General features: G+C 35.7%; 1 protein-coding gene across 4 annotated transcripts in view; it reads right to left on the bottom strand.

Annotated features, from left to right (window-relative positions):
* Positions 1 to 22,098, bottom strand: part of TCERG1 (transcription elongation regulator 1) — a 65,924-nt gene that overhangs the window by 16,360 nt on the left and 27,466 nt on the right. For 2 of the 4 annotated variants that reach the window (XM_011931478.1, XM_011931480.1), the window contains 7 exons: positions 17,813 to 17,973; positions 16,239 to 16,295; positions 16,056 to 16,122; positions 14,950 to 15,000; positions 13,414 to 13,549; positions 12,515 to 12,604; positions 3,056 to 3,174 (listed from right to left, as the gene is read on the bottom strand). In XM_011931478.1, coding sequence (XP_011786868.1) covers positions 3,056 to 3,174; positions 12,515 to 12,604; positions 13,414 to 13,549; positions 14,950 to 15,000; positions 16,056 to 16,122; positions 16,239 to 16,295; positions 17,813 to 17,973 — 681 coding nt within the window. The remainder of the gene's footprint in view (positions 1 to 3,055; positions 3,175 to 12,514; positions 12,605 to 13,413; positions 13,550 to 14,949; positions 15,001 to 16,055; positions 16,123 to 16,238; positions 16,296 to 17,812; positions 17,974 to 22,098) is intronic. The other 2 variants (XM_011931479.1, XM_011931481.1) reach the window with 1 other exon arrangement.

Genomic DNA, 22,098 nt, shown 5'->3' with positions numbered 1-22,098 from the left:
CATTCTCTTACGTGTTACAACACAGATTATATTTTTAATCATAAACAAAAAACTGGCCAGTTAATCTCAATTTTGAACTTAAAACATCAACTGAAGGTTAAAAGTATCACTCACAGCTAACATTTATTATTAGTATTATTATATATATTTTGAGTTTGAGACGGAGTCTAGCTCTGTCCCTCAGGCTGGAGTGCAGTGGCGTGATCTTGGCTCACTAAGCTCCGCCTCCCAGGTTCACGTCATTCTCCTGCCTCAGCCTCCTGAGTAGCTGGGACTATAGGTGCCACCATGCCCGGCTACTTTTCTTGTGTTTTTTGTAGAGATTGAGTTTCACCATCTTAGTCAGGGTGGTCTCCATCTCCCGACCCCATGATCCACCCACCTTGGCCTCCCAAAGTGCTGGGATTACAGGCGTGAGCCACCACACCCAGCCAACATTTATTATTTGTAAGCTTTGCTGACCAAGGCTAGATTCTAATAATCTTTTGTATGTAACCAATACTAATCATAATATCTAACGTTAATTCAACATTTTTAACAAAAAATATATTGCAAATCTGGTTTGAACAATAGATACATAACAATAATAAAATGGCATGGTAAAATAAAAATGTATACTCCAGAAAAGGGATCATATGTAGTCCATTAAATGTTTTATTTTCATGATAAATTAAGCACTTCACTTTATAATTTTAAGATAGAAAAAGCAAGTATAGGTTGGGCATCCCAAATTTGAAATCCAAATGCTCCAAAATCCAAAACTTACTTAGTGTCAACAAGACATTCAATTCAGATTTTTTAATTTGGGATGCTCAGCCAGTAAGCATAATACAAATATTCCAAAGTTTAAAAAAAAAAACAAAACTGAAATCCAAAAGACTTCTGGTCTCAAGCATTTGGGATAAGGGATAATCAACCTGCATTGCCATGACTAAACAATAAACTATGATTAAAGAGAACACCTTTCAAAAAGTGGAAAATCAATATGTAAAGTGATAACTGAATTATTTTAGACTTACTTCTATTACTTACAGGTAACAGGTAAAATATCTGACACTTTTTACGAGAAAAGACTAAAGTGAACCTTTAGCATTAGATTCCCATGGAGATGTTTTCTTATGACTTGTTTCTTAACTGTGAAAAACTACTTTAAAACAAACAGGATAAAAAATATTTTGGAGGGAAGTGGGTAATGGTTAGTGGTGGGTGACAGGGAGACAGTAGTGACAAGAGACCGACCATGGGAGGTATGACTTAAATTTTCATTAAAAAGAAAAAAGACATACAAGACACAGGCACAGTTCAGTAATTTCCCCCTTTCTTTCCCGCTGGAACAAACTCTGGTGCTCTATATGTACTAGCTCTACTAAAAGGTTCTGCAATATTTCTCCCACTTAAAAAAATATTAGGCCAACAGACAATATTTTCTCATTTTAAAGTTTTCCCTCCTTGCATTCTTCTAGGACTAAAAATGGTCTTAATTTCTATGCCAGAGTTGGATGTATCAATATAACAATACAGGACAATGCCCTTAGTGCCCGATCGTTTCATTTTATGAAGTAACCTGCATAGTACAGATCACTTCAACAATTCTACCTGCCCGAAAAGAACACCGGTAGAGTACTATGATATGGTAAGACTTAGTCAGATCTACCAAAGGGAAACCTCTTTGGCGTTTCAATTATTCATAGACCCATATGGAGTTTTAATAAATATATTCTGCTGAATGATTTGGAAATAAGCTGCAGACATCTTAAGACTTCACTTAGAAATATTTCAACATGCAACTCCTGAGAGTAAAGTCTTTTCCCTCCATAATCACAATACCCAAGAACATTACTATTTCTCTAATAATATCTAATATCCCATTCTTACCAAGTGTCCTCAATTGCCCACCCCACCCCCCCGCCAAAAGTCTTTCATAACGCAGACTCAACTACTTTGACCCATGATTTCACTCATTCTTTTGACTCAGAAATAACTCAGGACTCCCTGGAAAGTCTGAACCTCTATTACCCCTGAAGAATATTACATTCTTCATATCACAAACACTCTATTAGCTTTACTTTCTAAAACTTAAATACTATATTTCAAATATAAAATTATAATACTAAACATACCTTCTTAAACATCACTCTTTCCTATCTCCACAGACAAAATTAACTATTTATATAAGATGAACCTTTATAATAAGTGCCATTTAACCAGAGACTCCATGATTCTACCCGACAGTTTTAGAATACTGAAGTATTCACAGTAACCTAACACCACTACTCTTACATCTAAGTCATAAATAAGAGTAATTCCCTCTGCCTATACAATTCTGTGCAACACTAAAATCTAGTTGAAATCCCAGCTTCACTTGGGCAAGCTACCTAATTTGCTTATCACATGTAAAACAGGTATCACATAAGTACCTAAATCAAACTACCTGTGCTGAAGACTGAATATCTGTATGCATATATAAACAACTGTATGCTTTCAGTCATGTTTACATGTATGTATAAATGCAGACATATATGTTTTAAAGTGCAAATAAGCACATAAGATACCCAGTAACTATTATTATAAAGTTAGGCAAATAAATTTAAAATGTCTCACTGTCTTCAGCCCATTATATGTATTTAATACATGTTATCAATCAACTGAAAATGTCCGACACAACCATTTCTAGACACTTAGAAAATTTTGAAACTGAAGTGGTAAAAGGTCCTTTACCACTTCAATTTAATCAAAATAATGTTCCTCCTCTGCAACTTATTATGTATAAATCTTTACAAGGATGGGGCACAGATTTTCTATCATATACTAGTTTCTAAAGAACTTATTCCCACAGGGAAGCACTGAAATCAAAGGTATACTTCTTAGAGCATTTAGGATTCCTCTAAAGGAAACAAGTAAAAAACAAAGACTAGAAATTTTGGCAAAAACTGATAATCAATAAGGAGCTTTTAGTGCCCAAAGAGCCAAAAAATATATATTTTTTTAATTTTTAAAAACTGATCTTAGGAGAAAATAAATACACTTTGATATTTAAGAGAAACAAACCACATACCTTGGATTAAATTTTGCTTCTTCCATCATTTTTTTGAAATCTTCCTTGGCTTGCATTATTTTATTTTTCTTTTCCCTGCGTTCTTCCTCTGCCCTGGTCTTTACATACTGATCAAACACCTATTATAAAAATCAACAAATTTGACAAGTCAATCTTTCATATAGGTAATTTAACTACCAAATTATTGGACAATGTCTTTGTCCAAACTACACCCGGAAAAATATATTAACTGTAGATAATTATACACCGATAATCTATACCAAGTTTCACTTTAAAGCTTCACTGAAATATTACACAAGCATACAGCTCTCTACTTAAAGGGCTTCAAGAACAAAAGAAAACAGAAAAACCCTCTTTAACTTTTTTCCGGATTATAAATTAAATACATGATTATTATAAAGATTTCAAGAAATTCAGAAATGCGTAAGAGAAATCACAGTCTTCCCAAATCCCTTTTAGAAAGAAATATCAATGGTATGGAATCTGTAGTATATTTTATTTCTGTGCTTCTCTTAAGGCCTAAGCATTTTCACTACAATGTAATCATGCTTTTCATCTATTCTATATTTCCCCCACTTAATAATAGTCAAGATAATGAACTGATCATCTATTTACCGCCTACTTCACACCCTATAACATGACAGAAGAACTTCTTTTTTAAGTCATAAACCAACAATAATAAGGAATTGAGAAAAAAAGAACCAGCAACTTGCAAAGCTGATGGGACAAGTGGAAAAGGATGTGACATATATGAGAGCACTCAACATAACCTAGCAGTCAAGAAAAACAAAAAGGCAACTCAAGTTTTTTTTTTCTGAAACCAGAATCTCCTCAAACAACTCAAGAATAGATAGCATCAAATACCTATGGAGGTGAGGATGGAGCATAGCTAAAATAAGGAGTATTTTAAGGATGAAAAGCTATTTAATAAGTTGTTAAATTGCTAGATTCCCTCACCAACTTAATGTTTCTGGGCACTACCACTTCTGAATGTAAAAGGCAAGTGACTATTCTAAAGCAAACAATTAGCAAACTATGGCCTACGAGTTGTTTTTACACAGGTCAAGAATACTTTTTACATTTTTTAAAGGGTTGAGGGGAAAAATAGAAAGTCTCATGACACATGAAAACTAAATAAAATTCAAATGACAGTATCCTGTAAATAAAGCTTTAACTGAACAGCCATTGTTAGACCCTTACATATGTCTACAGGTACTTGACACTTCAACAGCAGTTACAAAGTTACAATAGAGACCATATGGCCCACAAAGCCTAAAATACAAATTATCTGACTCTTAAAAATTTGCTGACCGCCTGCTCTAGAAAGTAAAAGAGAGTGTATTTGAACTGGGGGAACCTGAATTGGGAGCGAATAAGGCAAACCAAACTAAAAACATGGAGATTAACCAAACACATACCAAATACTAAGACACAGATTTCTCAGATCCGAAGCAGAGAGATCTGTGCCCTCCAGCCAGGAGAGTAGGTCTTTATTGGGAATCTGACCAGCCTAAAACAATGGACTCCGGAGGTTCTCAACAAACCAGCCTAACTCACCCTACAGCATGTTTCTCAACCTTGGCACACTGATGTTTTCAGCAAGATGTATACCAGCATCCCTGGCCTCTAGCCACTAGATCCCAGCAGCACTCCCTTCAATTGTGCCAAAAATGTCTCCTGGGGGCAAAATTGCTTGTGGTAGAGAACCACCACTCTGCAGTATAGCCCCAAAGCACGAGGGCCCACCTAGACGCTAAGAACACCCAAACAGGCCGGGCGGTGGCTCACACCTGTACGTCCCAGCACTCTGGGAGGCCAAGGTAGGAGGATCGTTCACGCTCAGGGGTTCAAGACCAGCCTGGGCAACATGGCAAAATCCCATCTAAAGAGAACAAACTTAGTGGAATCAGAAACTATACAGAAAAATAAAAACTTAAAAGAAAGAAAACGTTCCTAAACAACCTCACAGAGCTAAGATAATGCACCCATAAGGTAAGAAAAACCTCAAAAAACATAAAAGAACTCCTAGAAATTAAAAGACACAATAAATTTTAAAAATCTAAATAGTTGGTTGATAAAGGCGAGGAAATTATTTAAAAAGTTAAATAAAAAGACAAAGGTAATTAACAGGAAAGAGAAAAAACTTGAAGGACCAATCCACAGAGGCAAATTCAAATTCTGTCCCAGAATGAAAAAACAGAGAAAAATTAACACAAGAGATTTTCCCGTAACTAAAAGAGTTGAGTTTCCCATTGAAAAGGTCAGCCAAGTACCCAGCACAATAGACCCTTCCTCTAGGAAAAACACCACTATGGCATTTCAGAATACTAAGGACTAAGAGAGCTACATACTTAGAGGAAAAAAAAAAAACAGATTCGCATATAAAGGAACACGAATGGCTTCAAAAACAACGAAAACTAGAAGCAAAGCAATGCCTTTAGCTGGCCAAACAATTCCAAACAAGGGTACAATAAACGTTTTTCCAAGTATGTTAGGCCTCAAATGAATTTTCCTTGCACATTCTCTCAAGAAGCTACAAAAAGGAAAAGACATAGGGAACAGGTCTATGAACATCTTTATAACAAGTACAACAAAATGTTCCAAAATACCTTCGACATCTTCCCAAGTCAATCCATGTATGTCTACCAATCTTCACCTACTGGGGGTCTTGGAACATATCCTCCACAGATAAGGAGGGACCTGGAACATATCCTCCACAGATCACTGTATCTATGATTACCTGACCAGTCCCCTGCTAGACATATAAGTCATCTTCAATTTCCTCTAAGTATAGCATTGCAGAAAACCTTTTGAAAGTACTTGCATGCTGAAGAGAGGGAGAAAGTTGTTTCCAACTCTTTTCTCAGTATATACTTACTTTTAAATAAAAGTATTAAATGACACATAAAATTCAAGGGAATTTGTATTAGAGAATCTAGAAAGAACTTCATATTCCCTCTGCTGGGCTACCTTAGACCAAGGTTAGGAATCATTCTCTAAGATAAATATCTCATAAAAAATTAGGGGTTGTGTTATGCTTCCAAGTTGCTCCTAATTATTTGTGTTGTTTTTCCCTATACTTTTGGTTTTGTTTCCTATGTTAAGTGGTTATTTTCTCACAACCTCAACTCATGAACAAAATTTCATAATAAATACAATGAAAATGAGTAAATTTTAAAAATAATTCTGTTAAGTTCACTTTTATAGGCATGAACAAAAATGTATATTAAAGGGCTATACCCTTTAAGCCTTCAAGGCAGCTCTGGAGCTCTGGAGTGCTTGCAATGTTCCATTTTTTTGAACATGATATATTCATTTTGTGAAATTTCACTTATGATTTTATCTTTTCTATATGTTTCAAAATGCGTTTACTAAAAATGTCTCCATTATTTGATTCTCATATTTTTAATTTCACAATGATTCAATGACAAATTATTCAGTAACAGTGGCCTATATCGTTGACAATTCCGAGTAATCGTGTTGGTAACACATTACCATACTGTAATACTGTCAATATTAAAAAGCTCCGAATAACAAACGAGATAAAAAGTTTATTTTGGTGTTTTCTCTTGGAGTTCAAGGGCAGGGCTTTATTTTTTTTTTATTTTTTATTTTTTTTATTTTTTGAGACGGAGTCTCGCTCTGCCGCCCGGGCTGGAGTGCAGTAGCCAGATCTCAGCTCACTGCAAGCTCCGCCTCCCGGGTTTACGCCATTTTCTCCCGCCTCAGCCTCCGGAGTAGCTGGGACTACAGGCGCCCGCCACCTCGCCCGGCTAGTTTTTTGTATTTTTTAGTAGAGACGGGGTTTCACCGTGTTGGCCAGGATGGTCTCAATCTCCTGACCTCGTGATCCGCCCGTCTCGGCCTCCCAAAGTGCTGGGATAACTGACAAATAATAATTGTACATATTCATGGGGTTACTGTGTTTCAATACATGTGCAATCAAAACGTGTTTAAATACATATGTAGAGTGATGAGATCAAGATAATTAGCATATCCATCTCAAACATTTATCATTTGTGTTGGAAAAACATTCAATATCCTCCTTCTGGCTCTTCAAAACTACTTATTACTGTTAACCAGTCATCCTACAGTACTACAGAACTCCAGGACTTATTCTTCCTATCTAGTTTTAATTATATATGCTTTAACAAATCTCTTCCTATCCTCCGAGTTCTCCCTACCCTTCCCAGCCTCCAGTAGCCTCTGTTCTACTTTTTACTTCTACTGTATCAACTTTCTTTTGCTTCCACATGAGTGAAAACATAGGATGTTTATCTTCCTGTTCTTGGCTTATTTCATTTAACATGACTTCCAGTTCCATCTATGTTGCTGCAAATGACAGGATTTCATTTTTTGTGGCTGAAACCCCATTTTCTCTTTCCAGTCATCTGTTATTGGACACCCAGGTTGATTCCGTATCTTGGCTACTATGAACAGTGCTGCAACAAACATGAGAGTACGGGTATCTCTTCGATACAATGATTTCTTTTCCTTTCAGTACATACCTGGTAGTGGGATTGCTGGATCATATCATTGTTCTGTTTGTACTTTTTCGAGGAACCTCCATACTGTTTTCCATAATGGATATACTAGTTTAAATTCTAACCAACAGTATATAGAGTTCCCTTTTCTGAGTATCCTTGCCGGTATTTGTTCTTTTTTCCCTCTTTTATATAAGCCTTCCTAACTGGAGTGAGACACCTCACTGCTGTTTTGATTTGCATTTCCCCGATGATTAGTGATGTTGAGCATTTTTTCATATATTTATTGGTCATTTGTATGTTTTGAGAAATGTCTGTTCAGATCATCTGCCCATTTGTTAAGATTTTTTTTTTCTGTTGAGATGACTGAGTTCCTTGTACATTTTGGACATTTAATTCCCTGTCAGATAAGTAGTTAGCAAATATTTTATCCCATTCTGTAGGATGTCTTCACTGTTATTTCCCTTGCTATGGAGAATTGTTTTGATATAACCCGATTTGTTTATTCTTGCTTGTGCTTTTAAGGTCTTATTTGTAAAATCTTTTCCCAACCAATGTCTGGAATCATTTCCTCGATGGTTTTTTCTAGTAGTTTTATCATTTCAGTTCATACAATTAGGTCTTTGATCTGTTTTGAGTTGATCTTCAAATACGGTAAGAGGTGGGGTTCTAATTTCATTTCTTCTGCATATAGATTTCCAGTTTTCCCAGTATCACTTATTGAAGAGACTGTTTTTTCCACAGTGAGTGTTCTTGGCACCTTTGTCAAAATAAGTTGGTTATAAATATATGGATTAATTTCTGAGTTCCCTATTCTGTTCCTTTGGTGTTTTCATGACAGTACCATACTGTTTTAGTTACTACAGCTTTCTAGCACATTTTGAAGTCTGGTACTACGATACCTCCAGCTTTGTTCTTTTTGCTTGGGATTGCTTTGGCTATTTTAAGTCTTTTTCGGTTTCACAAAAATTTTAGGATTTTTTTTTTTTTTTTTTTGAAACAGGGTCTCATTCTGTTGCCCTCGCTGGAGTGCAGCAGCAGTCATAGCTCACTGTAACCTCAAATTCCTGGATCAGGTGATCCTCACACCTTAGCCTCCCAAGCAGCTTGGACTACAGGTGCACGATACCACACCTGGTTAGTGCTTGTATTTTTTTGTAGAGAAATCTCGCTATGACAGTCTCAAACTCCTGGCCTCAAGTGATCTCCTGCCTTGGTTTTCTAAAGTGGTGGGATTACAGGCGTGAGCCACCTTGCCTAGCCAGATTTTTTTCTTCCAGTGACATTGTTTAGAAAGTCACTCATATTTTGATACAGACTGCACTGAATCTGTAGATTGCTTTGGGGAGTACTGCCACTTTAACAATATTAATTACTCTGATCCATGAGCTTGGGATGTCTTTCCCTTTGTATCCTGTTCAGTTACTTTCATCAGGGTCTTATAGTTTTCCTTATGGGGGTCTTTCACCTGTTTGGTTAAATTTATTCTTAGTTATCTTATTTATTTGGTACTACTGTAAATGGGATTGCTTTCCTCATTTCTTTTTTGGCTAGTTCACTGTGTACAGAAACACTATTGTATTGGATATTTAGTATCCTGTGATTTTATTGAATCAGTTTAGCAATTTTTTTTGTTTTTTTTTTTTTTGAGACAGTCTTGCTGTCACCCAGGGTGGAGTGCAATGGCACAATCTCGGTTCACTGCAACCTCCATTTCCTGAATTCAAGCTATTCTTGTGCCTCAGCCACCTAAGTAGCTGGGATGAAAGGCATGTGCCACCATGCCTAGCTAATTTTTCTATTTTTAGTAGAGATATTTTTAGTAGAGATGAGGTTTTGCCATGTTGGCCAGGCTGGTCTTGAACTCCTGACCTCAAGTGATCCACCTGCCTTGGCCTCCTAAAGTGCTGGGATTACATAAGCCTCCATGCCCAGACTGAATTTATCAGTTCTAAGAGATTTTTGGTAGCGTCTTTAGGTTTTTCTATACGTAAGATCCTGTCATCTGCAAAAAGAAACAAGTTGACTTATTCCTTTCCAATTTGGATACCCTCCATTTCTTTATCTTGCCTAACTGCTCTAGCTAAGACTTCCAGTACTATGTTGAGTAAGAGTGGTGAGAGGGGGTATCCTGCCTTGTCTTCTTCCAGTTCTTAGAGGAAAAGCTTTTAAAATGTTTATTTTGAAATAAGAGAGAACTTAAAGTGTTATTAGCATAGCTACTATCTATGTCAGAACCTAGTAGCACCTATATGGCAATGGTCTAGTTTTTGTGGAAAATGTTTTTCAATTAAAATTTGTCATAACAAATAAAAACATTTCAGACCCCTTAAGTGACCTTTATCAAAGGAAAATTCTAAGTTAAAATTTATGGTTACAATTATATAAAATACATCTTTTATAATGATATAGAATTGCATAAATCTACAAATAGCTAGAAAAGGACAACTGAAATATAACTTTTTATTATGAGGCATTTCCAGTGAAGTTACTAGTGTTTTCTAAATCAAAGCACAAACTGCAAACATGAAATTACAAAGGGCAAATGTGTAATGTGTAACCTAGCACCTTTCTGGTTGTTCACTTTATACTCTTATGCAAATAATAAAACCAAGTATTCAAAAAACGTGTTTATTTTTAAACGCCAAATGTTAACTACTACTGCTTCTCAGTTCTTACATTCTGATTGTTGAGAGAAGAATTCTATTTAAAAGGCATGTGAGGCCAGGCAGGTGGATTACTTGAGGTCAGGTGTTCGAGACCAGCCTGGCCAATTGGCATGGTGAAACTCTGTCTCTACTAAAGATACAAAAATTAGCCAGCCATGGTGGTGCACGCTTGTAATCCCAGCTACTTGGGAGGCTAAGGTGGGAGGATCACTTGAACCCCAAGAGGCAGAGGTTGCAGTAAGATGAGATGGCGCCACTGCACTCCAGTCTGGGCAACAGAGCAAGACTCCACCTCTAAATAAATAAATACATTAAATAAATAAATAAATGGCATGAGAACTTTTAACTACAGATTTTATTGAAAACAGAACACTAGAAGAATATTTTCTCTTTTCAAATGTACTTCTATTAAGGAGATAGCACCATCAGCTCATAGAATGCTTCAAAAATTGGGAAGAACTATAGTTCTCAATATGTTACTTATAATTTCACTATAACACTCAGTACCAGGAGGAATATGTCATAAAAGTTTAAAAGTCTTCAGAGATATTTAGATTAGGCATTGTTCCAGGCACCACAAATAAAGCAATGAAGACAAAGTTTCTATCCTCATACAATTTATATTTTGCAGGAGGAGACAGATAATAAAAACACAATTTTATATAATTAGAGCCATGAGCACAATAAAGAAATTAGAAAAAGCAAACAGATAATACTTAGATTGATTAGAAGGCACTTGGACAAGTACCTTAATGAAATGAAGCTGGCTATGCTAACAACTGGAGGAAAAACATTTCAGGCAGAAGGAATAGCAAATACCAGAATGACTGGCTTGTTCAAGTAATATCAGGGCCAGTGTGGCTATAATCAACAAACACTAAAAAAGACCTTCAAGAGGTATACAGGGATAAGTATATGTAGAATATTAGAGACCATGAAAAGAGCTTCAATTTTATCCTCAATGAAATGGAAAGCACTAGACAGTTTTAAGCAAGGGAGCAGTGACTTAATTTAGTATCACTTAAACTTTAAAATTAGTATGGCTGCTGTGTGGAAAAAGAACTTGACTAAAGAGGAACAAGAACAGATGGAATGAAGGAGATCAACAATAGGCTACACAGATGATAAGAGTTGTTTATGGTGGCTTGGATTAGGGTGTTAATGGGGGAAATGATTAACAAAAGGTGAGATTTGGAAAATTTTTTGAAGGTAGATTATAGATTTGCTGATAAGACTGTAAAGGGGCAGTGGGAAAAGTAAGGAATCAAGGCTAATTTACAAATTTTGATAGGGCCATAAACTGAAATGAGAATAAAAAACACAGAGTTTTTTTGTTTTTTAAAAAAGACACAAAGCTTAAAATGCAGAAGCAAATACATTAAGGAAGTTATGTCTTTCTATTCCAAGTACTAAAATACTTATCTGGCACACTGTAAATTTTCTCCCTTCAATCAAGTCCATGATTAGACCTACGTGCATAATGGCACACGCCGTGTGAAGAATTATTCCAATTGTTATAGTAAACATATCAAAGATGGGCACTACTGTTACCAAATGAAATCTTACAGCTTAACAGCACTATAGCAAATGGTTCCACATACTCACCATTTTATGGAGATCAGTGTCAGGATAGTTCAGGTAATCAGAAATTAAGTAAGTTGGAAGTGTGCAATGCTTTAGAAGAGGCAACCATGAAATGATATGTCACTGAATCATCACGGGAATAAAAAGCAACACTAATTCAACAGGGACCCTGTTTTTCTGAGTTTATGATGAAAACAGATATTTTAACAGATGCTACTTGGATGTGAACTTTGTATGTGTAGTTGTGTATGAGACATAAACTTATGTTCAAGTACTATCTACAGGACACACACACACACACATATGGTAAATACTGACACATAATGGTCAAGAAGGCTGTTCGGTATTCAATAAACCAGTGTTCAATGGTAGTCATATCTATTGGATGGGATTACGGTGGCCTTTTATACTCATCTGTATTTTGCTATTTTTCTACTCTAAATTTACATCATTGGCCCAAAAAAGCAAATTAGTAAATGCATTTGAAATCAATTTTAAAACCATACTACACATAACCTAGGTGTTTGAGGCACAAGGACAAAAATATCCAAGAATTTTGAGGTAGAAATGTCCACGCATAGACACACAGTACGTTCTAAGATGCAAGACTATGTTTTTGAATGCTGTATCAGAAAAAAAAGGGATGGTACTTTATTCCTCATAATTTAAAAACTATGTTGGCAAGAGATATACATTCTTAGTTAATGCCATTTTCCTTTTACCTGTTTTCTCTCTTTAGGATTGAGAAGTAAGTACCGGGGATCAAAAACTATCTTGTGCAACTCCTTCTCCCATGTTGAAAAAGCAGACACCTTTAAAATAAAAATGTATTGCCTCATAATTAAGTTTGCTCTATAATTATAAAGGTCATAATTTTGCTTGAAATCTACAGGATATCTGTTTATAAAGGAGACATAAAACCATACTGAAGTTTCCATCACTAATAAATGACAAGCAGTGGGAGGCTAGCAATAGCAAATTTCTACACTAATTGGCTCTGAACATTCCTATATTATATAGAAATAACACACACTTAATTGCTCATTAAAATAACCACTACTGTGTGACATTTTAAAAATCAGTACATCAGAAAAAGCCTTGAAGATTTGTATTGATTTCTCATGCTTGCTCCAATCTTGTGAACAATGTTCTGATTTAAAATTGAACAATCTTACTTATTCAAATGAATCTGTGAATATAATCAAATAGTTGAAATCCCTTCTCAATTAAATTGCAGATAATAATATCACAAAGTATCAGTTCTCCTTTAACAAAAGCCATTCTGAAGATATTAAAGGAAGAATAATCATATATACCTTACCTATCCCAAGCAGTCCGCCATTCTGTAATGTTAATACTCGTCTTATATTACTCACCACAATTTAATGACCCAAAAAATGTTAAGTGTTATTGGTACTTAAAAGGACAGTAAAATGGCATTTAGTTAAATATGATAAGATTAGCCAAGAAAAAGGCTGTTGCAAAAAATGTACAGTAATTTTAAAAATCCCCTTATCCCCCCCATAACATGAGCACTAACCTTAGGTTTGACCTTTTAGCAAGACATATTTATATTACTTATACAAAACAGAAATATCTCCCCCAAAGATTGTTTTCTGACCCCTCTCTCTAGCAGCATGTCCTTGAACTGCTTCATTCGAGCCTCCAGAGGGACAATGGCCCTTTCTCGGGCAGCTTTAATTTCAGCTTCCATGGCCGCTTCTTTCTCTGAGTCAATGTCTTTATTATCATCTCTCCTATAAAAAATAAAATATAAGACATCAACTGACAAAATATTAATTCTCAGATCTTATTAGAAATCTTAAAATCAAAGGAATTTTCAAGACTCACTACTGAGCAGCATATTTTTGGCAAAAACAAATTATATTGAGGATTTCAAATGAACTCTAAGGGATAAACAACTTTCATAACAAAATTAAAATGGGCTTCTAATGATTTACAATGGCTACATTATTAGGAAAAAAAATACATCTTTAATGTGCTGTCTCTCCCTGACACTGGTTAACAACATAAAAAGGGAACAACCTTACTTAAAAAAAAAAAAAAAAAAAGTTTAACACCACAGCAAACCTCTATGTGTCAGAATCAAACAGCACAGAATATAATTTTTTTAGTTCTTGAAATATAGAAAAAACAGTATTTTCCAAAATGTTTTACATTATAAATACATATTTTGTAAAATCTAATAAAAATTGGTATTAAGTAGTATTATGTTTTAGTAATCTCAAACATTTATTTTAAAAATAAAACTAAAATATCTGCAATCTTGGCCAAGTGAATATGTAAGATATATACCTTACCTACCTGACTTTTTATTACTCACTTTCTGGGTGATAAGTTGAGATTTAAGTTGAAGGACAGGTCCCAGAGAGCAACATGGGCCCAGGAGTAGTTAGGTGGAATTAGAACTGTTCATCAATGACTAAACTACTTCTTGTTCCTCCACAAATGCACCTCAGGGGTAAGGGCAACCCTGTTTCTGTGTGGTACTCAAATGAAATTGTAAACATGGAATCATGGCACCTCTCAAACATATGCACTATGAAAAAGGCCCATTCATGTAAATAATCCAAAAAAGTATGTAATTCAGTAATATCTGGGTGTATATTTCAGCAGATCTTCCTTCTTAAATATGATCTGCTAAGCATATTTTTTAAATTGGCTCTTATTCCCTATACAAACTTAATGGAATCAGGACAACAGAACATGTGGAAATTCAAAAGCATGCTATACAGGGAACTGTAGGTAGCCCCAGAGATTTAAATGGAACTAAGGCTAACCCACAAATGCAAGTGAGAGGTACTTAGCAACTTAGGGAATGAATCAAAAGAAATAGAAGACATAGTCCATGACCTGCAGGAACTTAGCGAGATAGTCTGTGACCTAAGATATGCACAAAACAAACAGGTAAAAGCAATTTGCCAAACAATATACCCTCTTATAATAATAATTTTAAAACTATTTAAATAGTTAAAGAGTTAAAAGACATCCAAGAAATATAATAACTAATGAAAACAAATAATCTTTATAGAACTATACTAAATGAAAATGTCACAATACAAGCTATCACTATCTATCTCAATAAAAGAAATAAAAGAAAAACTAAGCCAGGAAAAATAGGCTTTTAGCTTTGTACCTAAATAGAGAAGCTCGGGCAATCCACATAAAGGACTTCTTTGACATTCTCCTGATAAAAGCAGTTAAAAACCTTACAGAGTTGTCTATAAGAACAAACAATTAAAAACAACCTAAAAGTTTAACATCGTAGGAACATCCAAAATAATGGTACATAAACAGAATGAATACAGTCATTTATAATAATTAACAAAACAAATGTCTTATTCTAGGTATTTTTTGTTTTAAAAAAGCACAAAATCAGTTAATTACAACTAATAAAAATTACATTTGGTCAAGAACTAAAAAGTCAATTGCAAAAATCAGAATAGCTCTATGTTACGCTGATAAATTATGAGTGATTCTTTCATATCTTTTATGTTGTTTCCAATAAAGAAATGTTTTTAAAAAGAACTACCCTTTATAGGGGTTGTCTTACTGATTTATTTGCCATAATTTGGCTGCATTCAATCTGTCCTTTTCAGATAAGGACTACGATTAACCAGTTCCTGTTAATGTCTTCAAACTTTCCTTTTTGCTGCTAAATAATGGTCCCATTCCCCATACATGCATACCCTCTACCCCATTCTTCCCCCCGCCATAACATTTACATTTTACCGAACTCTAGAGCACTGGCCAAGCTAATGCCTCTACTTCTTAGCAGTCTCCTTCTCGCAGAGCACTTCCTAAGCTTATGGGTTCACTCCTCACCAAGTAGTAATGACCCAGACTCAAGAACTAGGTAAGTCACAAGATAACCATATACAGAGGGAGAATTCTGTGTCTGTTTTTATGAGATCTCTGGAATGGTATCTACTGGGGTCTAAATGAGGGAGGAAACTAACTTTTTATAAAATTGAGAAGTAATAAATTTCCAAAAAGAATTAATTCTAAAACTATCATTTGGCTTCCTAATACATATATGAATACCCAAATCTTTTACAAATCTAGCAAAAAAAGGGACACATTTTCTACAATGAAAAACAAAGCTATTTACTATCAGGCCTGAGAGAGCAATCACGTCTCCTAACAACATTCACATTACCTGTCCCTTCCAATCACAAATTATTACCAAATCAACTTTTAAAAGATATAATCTACCTCAATCAAATTGTATGTATTACTTACTTCCGTTTTTTTGCTTTAACAGGCTCATCTTCATTAATTTCTTCCATTAATTCTTGTTCCTCTTTAACTATAAGACAAAATTTAATTAAAATATTTAGGCATGAATCCTTCTGCTAATCACTACCAGAACACTTGCTTTAATAGTATTAAAAAGAAGCTGCAATTTATAGTTAGTTCACTCACTTGCACTCATAGAGAATTGCCACTTTTGGATCGACAGCATTGTTGGAGTTGGGTGCCCTGGCAGAAATATGTCAAATATTGTTACAAAGTCATATGCATATATTCCACAAACTTTTCTTTTTAAAAATTACTGTTTATATAACACCTCTTAATCACCTCTTAATATTCATCCCTTTATAAACCATTAAAGCATAATTCTATACTTCCTCTATCCTCCCTTTACATTAAATTCAATTCATTTTGAAATGCTTCTTGCCTAAACCTTAAATTTACAAATATATAAAATAAAGCTTTCTTGATTCAGGATTTATAGTACCTTTTAACAATGCATGTTAATGTATTTATCAAATGAATGAATCAAATATTTAAAAACAAATACATGAAAAACAAAAGCAAATCACATACTGTTCCAACATCATTCAATACCATAGCTATAAAGTATTATTATCATAGCTATAAAACAAGTATTGCTGAAGGTGAGCCTACTACCTTCAGCATCAGACAGGCAAAGTTGTACTGATTCAGAAATTACTTATAATTCAGCATACATATAATGCATGAAAATGTCTCAATGACTATAAATGATACACATTAGGATTTATTTCATTAGAAGTAGTAAATAATTCATTTATCTTGCTTCTATACCACTTGGGGGCCACAGTTCTATAAAAACACAATCATATCAATACAAGGGCAAATTACCAATAAGAAATATACCACAAAAATTACGTACAAATAGTTGTACTCAATATATTGGAATGCCCTCTGAATATGAGGTAGATTAAAAGATAATCTCTGCCGGGCACGGTGGCTCACGCCTGTAATCCCAGCACTTAGGGTGGCCGAGACGGGCAGATTACGAGGTCAGGAGATCAAGACCATCCTGGCTCACACTGTGAAACCCCATCTCTACTAAAAATACAAAAAATTAGCCGGGCGCGGTGGCGGGCACCTGTAGTCCCAGCTACACAGGAGGCTGAGGCAGGAGAATGGCGTGAACCCAGAGGGCGGAGCTTGCAGTGAGTGGAGATCACGTCACTGCACTCCAGCCGGGGCGACAGAGCGAGACTCCGTCTCAAATAAAAAACAAAAACAAAAACAAAATAAAGATACTCTCTCAGTAAGGTTTAGGTGTCTAGTCTCAGGAATATAAGGGGCTTACCATCTAATTCAAAAGACTGAGATTTTGTATTTTTTTGAAATTTGTACTGTATTATTTCAAGAAATATATTACTAGTCACAAAAGGTGCTAAAAGGTCCACTGAGGAGCATTTTAGTGGTACTGATAAGCACTAAGCAAGCAGCAACACTACCAACCATATCTTGGACTAACTGAAAATCTTGAGTAGGACAATAAATTAAAGACACACATATTTTACAAAGCACAGTCTTATCCAAATTCTCTCCATATTTTTAATCTCTATTATTTCACTCAAACTAGGATAGCAGTCTATTTTTTCTAACACTCCTTATATTCTTTGAAAAATAAAGGGTTTCTAAATGACCTCCACATTTTCTATCAAAATATAAAAGAATGTTAAAATCAGTGGATAAATTCCTAATTTAAAACTTACTTAGTTTCTTCAATTCTTCCATTCCTTTTTTATGAGGGGGCTCCTGAATAATTTTGTCAACATCTGCTCTGCCAATCAGATCATCAGGCCGGTCCCACATAGAAAGACGAGTGGTGGGATTATAAAAGAAGACCCGCTCATCACCGGTCCAAACAACACACCTAAGAATTGATTCAAAATATCATTCTCTTATGTTACAGAACATATTTTATAGCTAGGACTTCTACTTTTAGCCTGTTACAAGTGGGGAGATGAGGGTACTGAAGAACGACATGTTCTTATTACCAATAGTTATTTACAGAGAACCAAACGTGGTTTTTACAAGATAACTGAACGACTCAAGTAAAAATAACAGATCAACATATTAAATGAGAAAATCAAGAAATGCAAAGCAATTTGTGATCAGGGATTAGAATGCTTAGGAATTTGGTTTTGCACACTCAATTTGAGAGTACTAAATTTTAAACTATCAAAAAGAATGAGTTTAATAGCAACAATAATGCTATTAAGCAGTTCTAAAGCTAAAGAACAGACATAGCAGCCTACCTACTATAGTTCTTAATATTTCTTAACAAACCAAAACTACAAACTCAAATGCAACATTCTATGAAGACTTTAAGATCTAATTATATCTAAAATAAAAAGTAAAGGGAAGGCCCAGCACGGTAGCTCAGGCCTGTAATTCTAACACTTTGGGAGGCCAAAGCAGGAGGATCACTTGAGCTCAGGAGTTTGAGACCAGCCTGGGCAACATAGTGAAACCACATCTCTACAAAAAATATTAATTAAAAAAATTAGCTGGATGTGATTGCACGAGCTTGGATGTGGTTGCACCAGCTACTCAGGGCTGAGGAGGGAGGATCACCTGAGTCCGGGAGGTCAACGCTGCAGTGAGCTGTGATCACACCACTGTACTCCAGCCTGAGCAACAAAGTGAGACCCAGTTTCACCAAAAAAAGAAAAAAAAAGGGAGTAAAGTACCAATTGCACTAGGGCATCATACACTACAACCCACTACAACCCACTGGTCCTGTTAATTACCATTAGAAAACTCAAAGAAAAAAAAGGAAAAAAAACAAAACACAACTACATTCAGACTCTGTACAGTCTTAATGAACAAACATAAAGCAATAGGGAGGACAGTCAAAATTTAGAGAAACAACTGCAAGGGAGTAAATCTCTCATTTCACGCACCTCGTAGCTCTGCCCTGAGCATAATCCCTGGTTGCAGAGTGGCATGGTTGCAGTAGCATGGCAGCTAAAACTCCAATAGAAACTAAGTCTATATGACCTGATTATCAAGTTATTCAACAATTGTCAAGTCCAAGGTAACTTAAAAGTTGAAATGATCAGACTAAGCCTCCTATGTTAAGATAGTCAAAAACTCTAAAGCAACAATAACCAGACCTCCCTGAGATAAAGAAAAACACACTTAAAATAAATGAAAAGAGTTCAGTAATGAAACATAAACTACAAAAAAACAACCAAAAGGAAAATTTAGAAATTAAAAATAACTGAAATTAAATTTCACTGGATTGGCTCAAGAGCAGAATGGAGACATCAGGAAACAATCAGTGAATTACAAGATGGATCAGTTGGGCAAAGCGGCTCACGTCCATACTCCCTGCGCCTGTGCTTTGAGATGCTGAAGTGGGAGGATCACTTGAGGCCAGCCTGCCTGGGTAACAAAGTGAGACCCTCCATCTCTACAAAAAATAAACAATTTTAAATTATCCAGGTGTGATGGTGTGCACCTATAGTCCCACCTATTCAGGAGGCAGGAGGCTGAGGCAGTGAGCTATGATCGTGCCACTGTACTCCAGCCTGGGTGACAGAGCAAGACCCTGTCACTTTAAAAATAAAAATAAGCCCGGGCGTGGTGGCTCAAGCCTGTAATCCCAGCACTTTGGGAGGCCGAGACGGGCGGATCACGAGGTCAGGAGATCGAGACCATCCTGGCTAACACGGTGAAACCCCGTCTCTACTAAAAATACAAAAACTAGCCGGGCGAGGTGGCGGGCGCCTGTAGTCCCAGCTACTCCAGAGGCTGAGGCAGGAGAATGGCCGTCAACCCGGGAGGCGGAGCTTGCAGTGAGCTGAGATCTGGCCACTGCACTCCAGTCCAGGCGACAGAGCGAGACTCTGCCTCAAAAAAATAAAAATAAAAATAAAAAATAAATAAAAAATCAATAATTAACTATCTCATCTGAAGAACAGAGGAGGTGGGAACAGACCCCAAGTCTGAAAATTAGTGAGGACCATGAAGCTCCAAATTGAGGGGGTTTGGAGTTGGTTACCAGCTTTTCATGTACAATACTCAGAGAAACCACAACCCAGGAATATATTCTTGGAATACAGACTGTTTTCATAACTTCGAAACCAGGTAAATATTTTCCATAATTTTTTTTAACGAGCCTGTGTAACAGTCAGTGGAATAATTATATAGAAATTATACAGAAAACAATTATTCCAAGTGCCTTTAAAACACAGTAATTTGATTATGCATTCCTACAGCGATATGCCCTAAACATTACAACAACAAAAACTATCTTCAGTAATCATATTGTTAGTGACAGTTTTGGTATTGTTACTCAGTGACATGTGTGAGAAAAGCAAATGAGTAATTAGGTCACTATCATTGAGAAACAGTATTTTCAGCAAGAAATGAGATACTGAAGATAGATGATGAGGTTCAATAAAAATCTTGAGGTTGATCTAAATGGGAAGTAATGCTATGAACTCATGCTGTATCTTTGACTGTGTGTACCTTCCAGCTATGTCTACCAAAGAAGTCTAAAAATAATGACTAATTCAGTTGCAAACTATCCACTTTCCACAAAAATGCCAAGGGCCCCGTGGAGAAATGGCTGAATGTAGGTCTGAGATAGGAAATATACAAGATAAGCCTAGAATGTCTTGTCATAGCAGAAAGCAGGGAAGCTATAGAGGATTTTAACAAAAAAAACCTAAAGAGTCAGCTGCAAGAGGCTTCTCCTGACCAAAGAGGAGACAATTTTAAACATCAATAAGGATAAAAACTGTAATAGATTAAAAACATAGAAAATATATTTAAATCTATGAATTAATAACACTCAAACCAACTCATTATTCTGAAAATTGCTAAGCCCTTCCCTTCCTGTACAATTTGTACCTCTAAGTGACCAACAGTGATAAGGGGAAGTATCTCTCTATAAGCATCCCAGTTAATAAATGAAAAGGGAGTAAAAAAAATACATTACCATTACTTTCAACTCTTCATGCGGTTATGCCTAGTGTCTCATTATTGGAACGCTAAGCTTGTGGGATTTATATCCTACTGCTTTTTCACACAAAAAATTTGCACAACCTTCAGCATAAATGGGTTACTGATTTAACTGATCTTGGCCAGAGTTTTCAATCTCACACTGCTGACATATTGGGCTAGAGAAGTAATTCTTGTTGGGAGCAGTCCTGTGCATACAGGATGTTTAGAGCATCCCTGGCATCTATCTGCTAGATGTTACTAACATCCTCCAAGTCTTGACAACCAAAAATGTCTCCAGGCATTGCCAAATATCCACTAGGGGCAAAATTACTCCGAGGTGAAAACCTCTGATCTATGCAATAATCATCACTTATGAACTAGGCTTGCCAAAAAGATTAAATCCGAATCTGATCACACTTCTAGACCTGCTTGCCTGTCTGTAGGAAATTCAGGAATGGAGGACCCTGTATTAAACAGTACCATGGAGGACCCTATTAGACAGCACCATGGGGACAAATCTAGATTTGAGAACACTATAGAAAAAACATTTATTTCTTCAATAACAAAAACAAGGAAAAGAAGTTAGAAGGGAACCTATACAAGACTTCTGAAACAAGCCAAATCATTGCAAAGTGTGGACTGCATATAGATTAAATAAGTTTCGAGCAGGAACAGGAAAGGAAGCACTGATGTGGCAAAAGAAAGAAAACGGAAAAACAAGATAAGAGGAAAATAAGAAGTAGACAGGCATACCTCGGATATTGTGGGTCCGGCTCCAGACCACCGAAATACAGCAAATATTGCAATAAAGTAAATCTCAAATTTTTGTATTCCACCATATACAAAGGTTATATTTACATCATGCTGTAGTCTACTTAGTGTGCAATAACATTATGTCCAAAAGAACCAATGTACATACCATAATTTTAAAATATTGCTAAAAAAATGCTAACTAACAATCATCTGAGCTTTCAGCGCATCATAATGTTTTTGCTGGTGGAGGGTCTTGCCTCAATCTCTTGATGGCTGATGACTCATGAGG

The sequence above is a fragment of the Colobus angolensis genome, unplaced genomic scaffold (genome assembly GCF_000951035.1).
Source record: "Colobus angolensis palliatus isolate OR3802 unplaced genomic scaffold, Cang.pa_1.0 Scaffold90, whole genome shotgun sequence".
Taxonomy (NCBI): Eukaryota; Metazoa; Chordata; class Mammalia; order Primates; family Cercopithecidae; genus Colobus; species Colobus angolensis.
The sequence above is the reverse complement of the archived record's forward strand: the minus strand, read 5'-3'. Positions and strand labels throughout refer to the sequence as shown.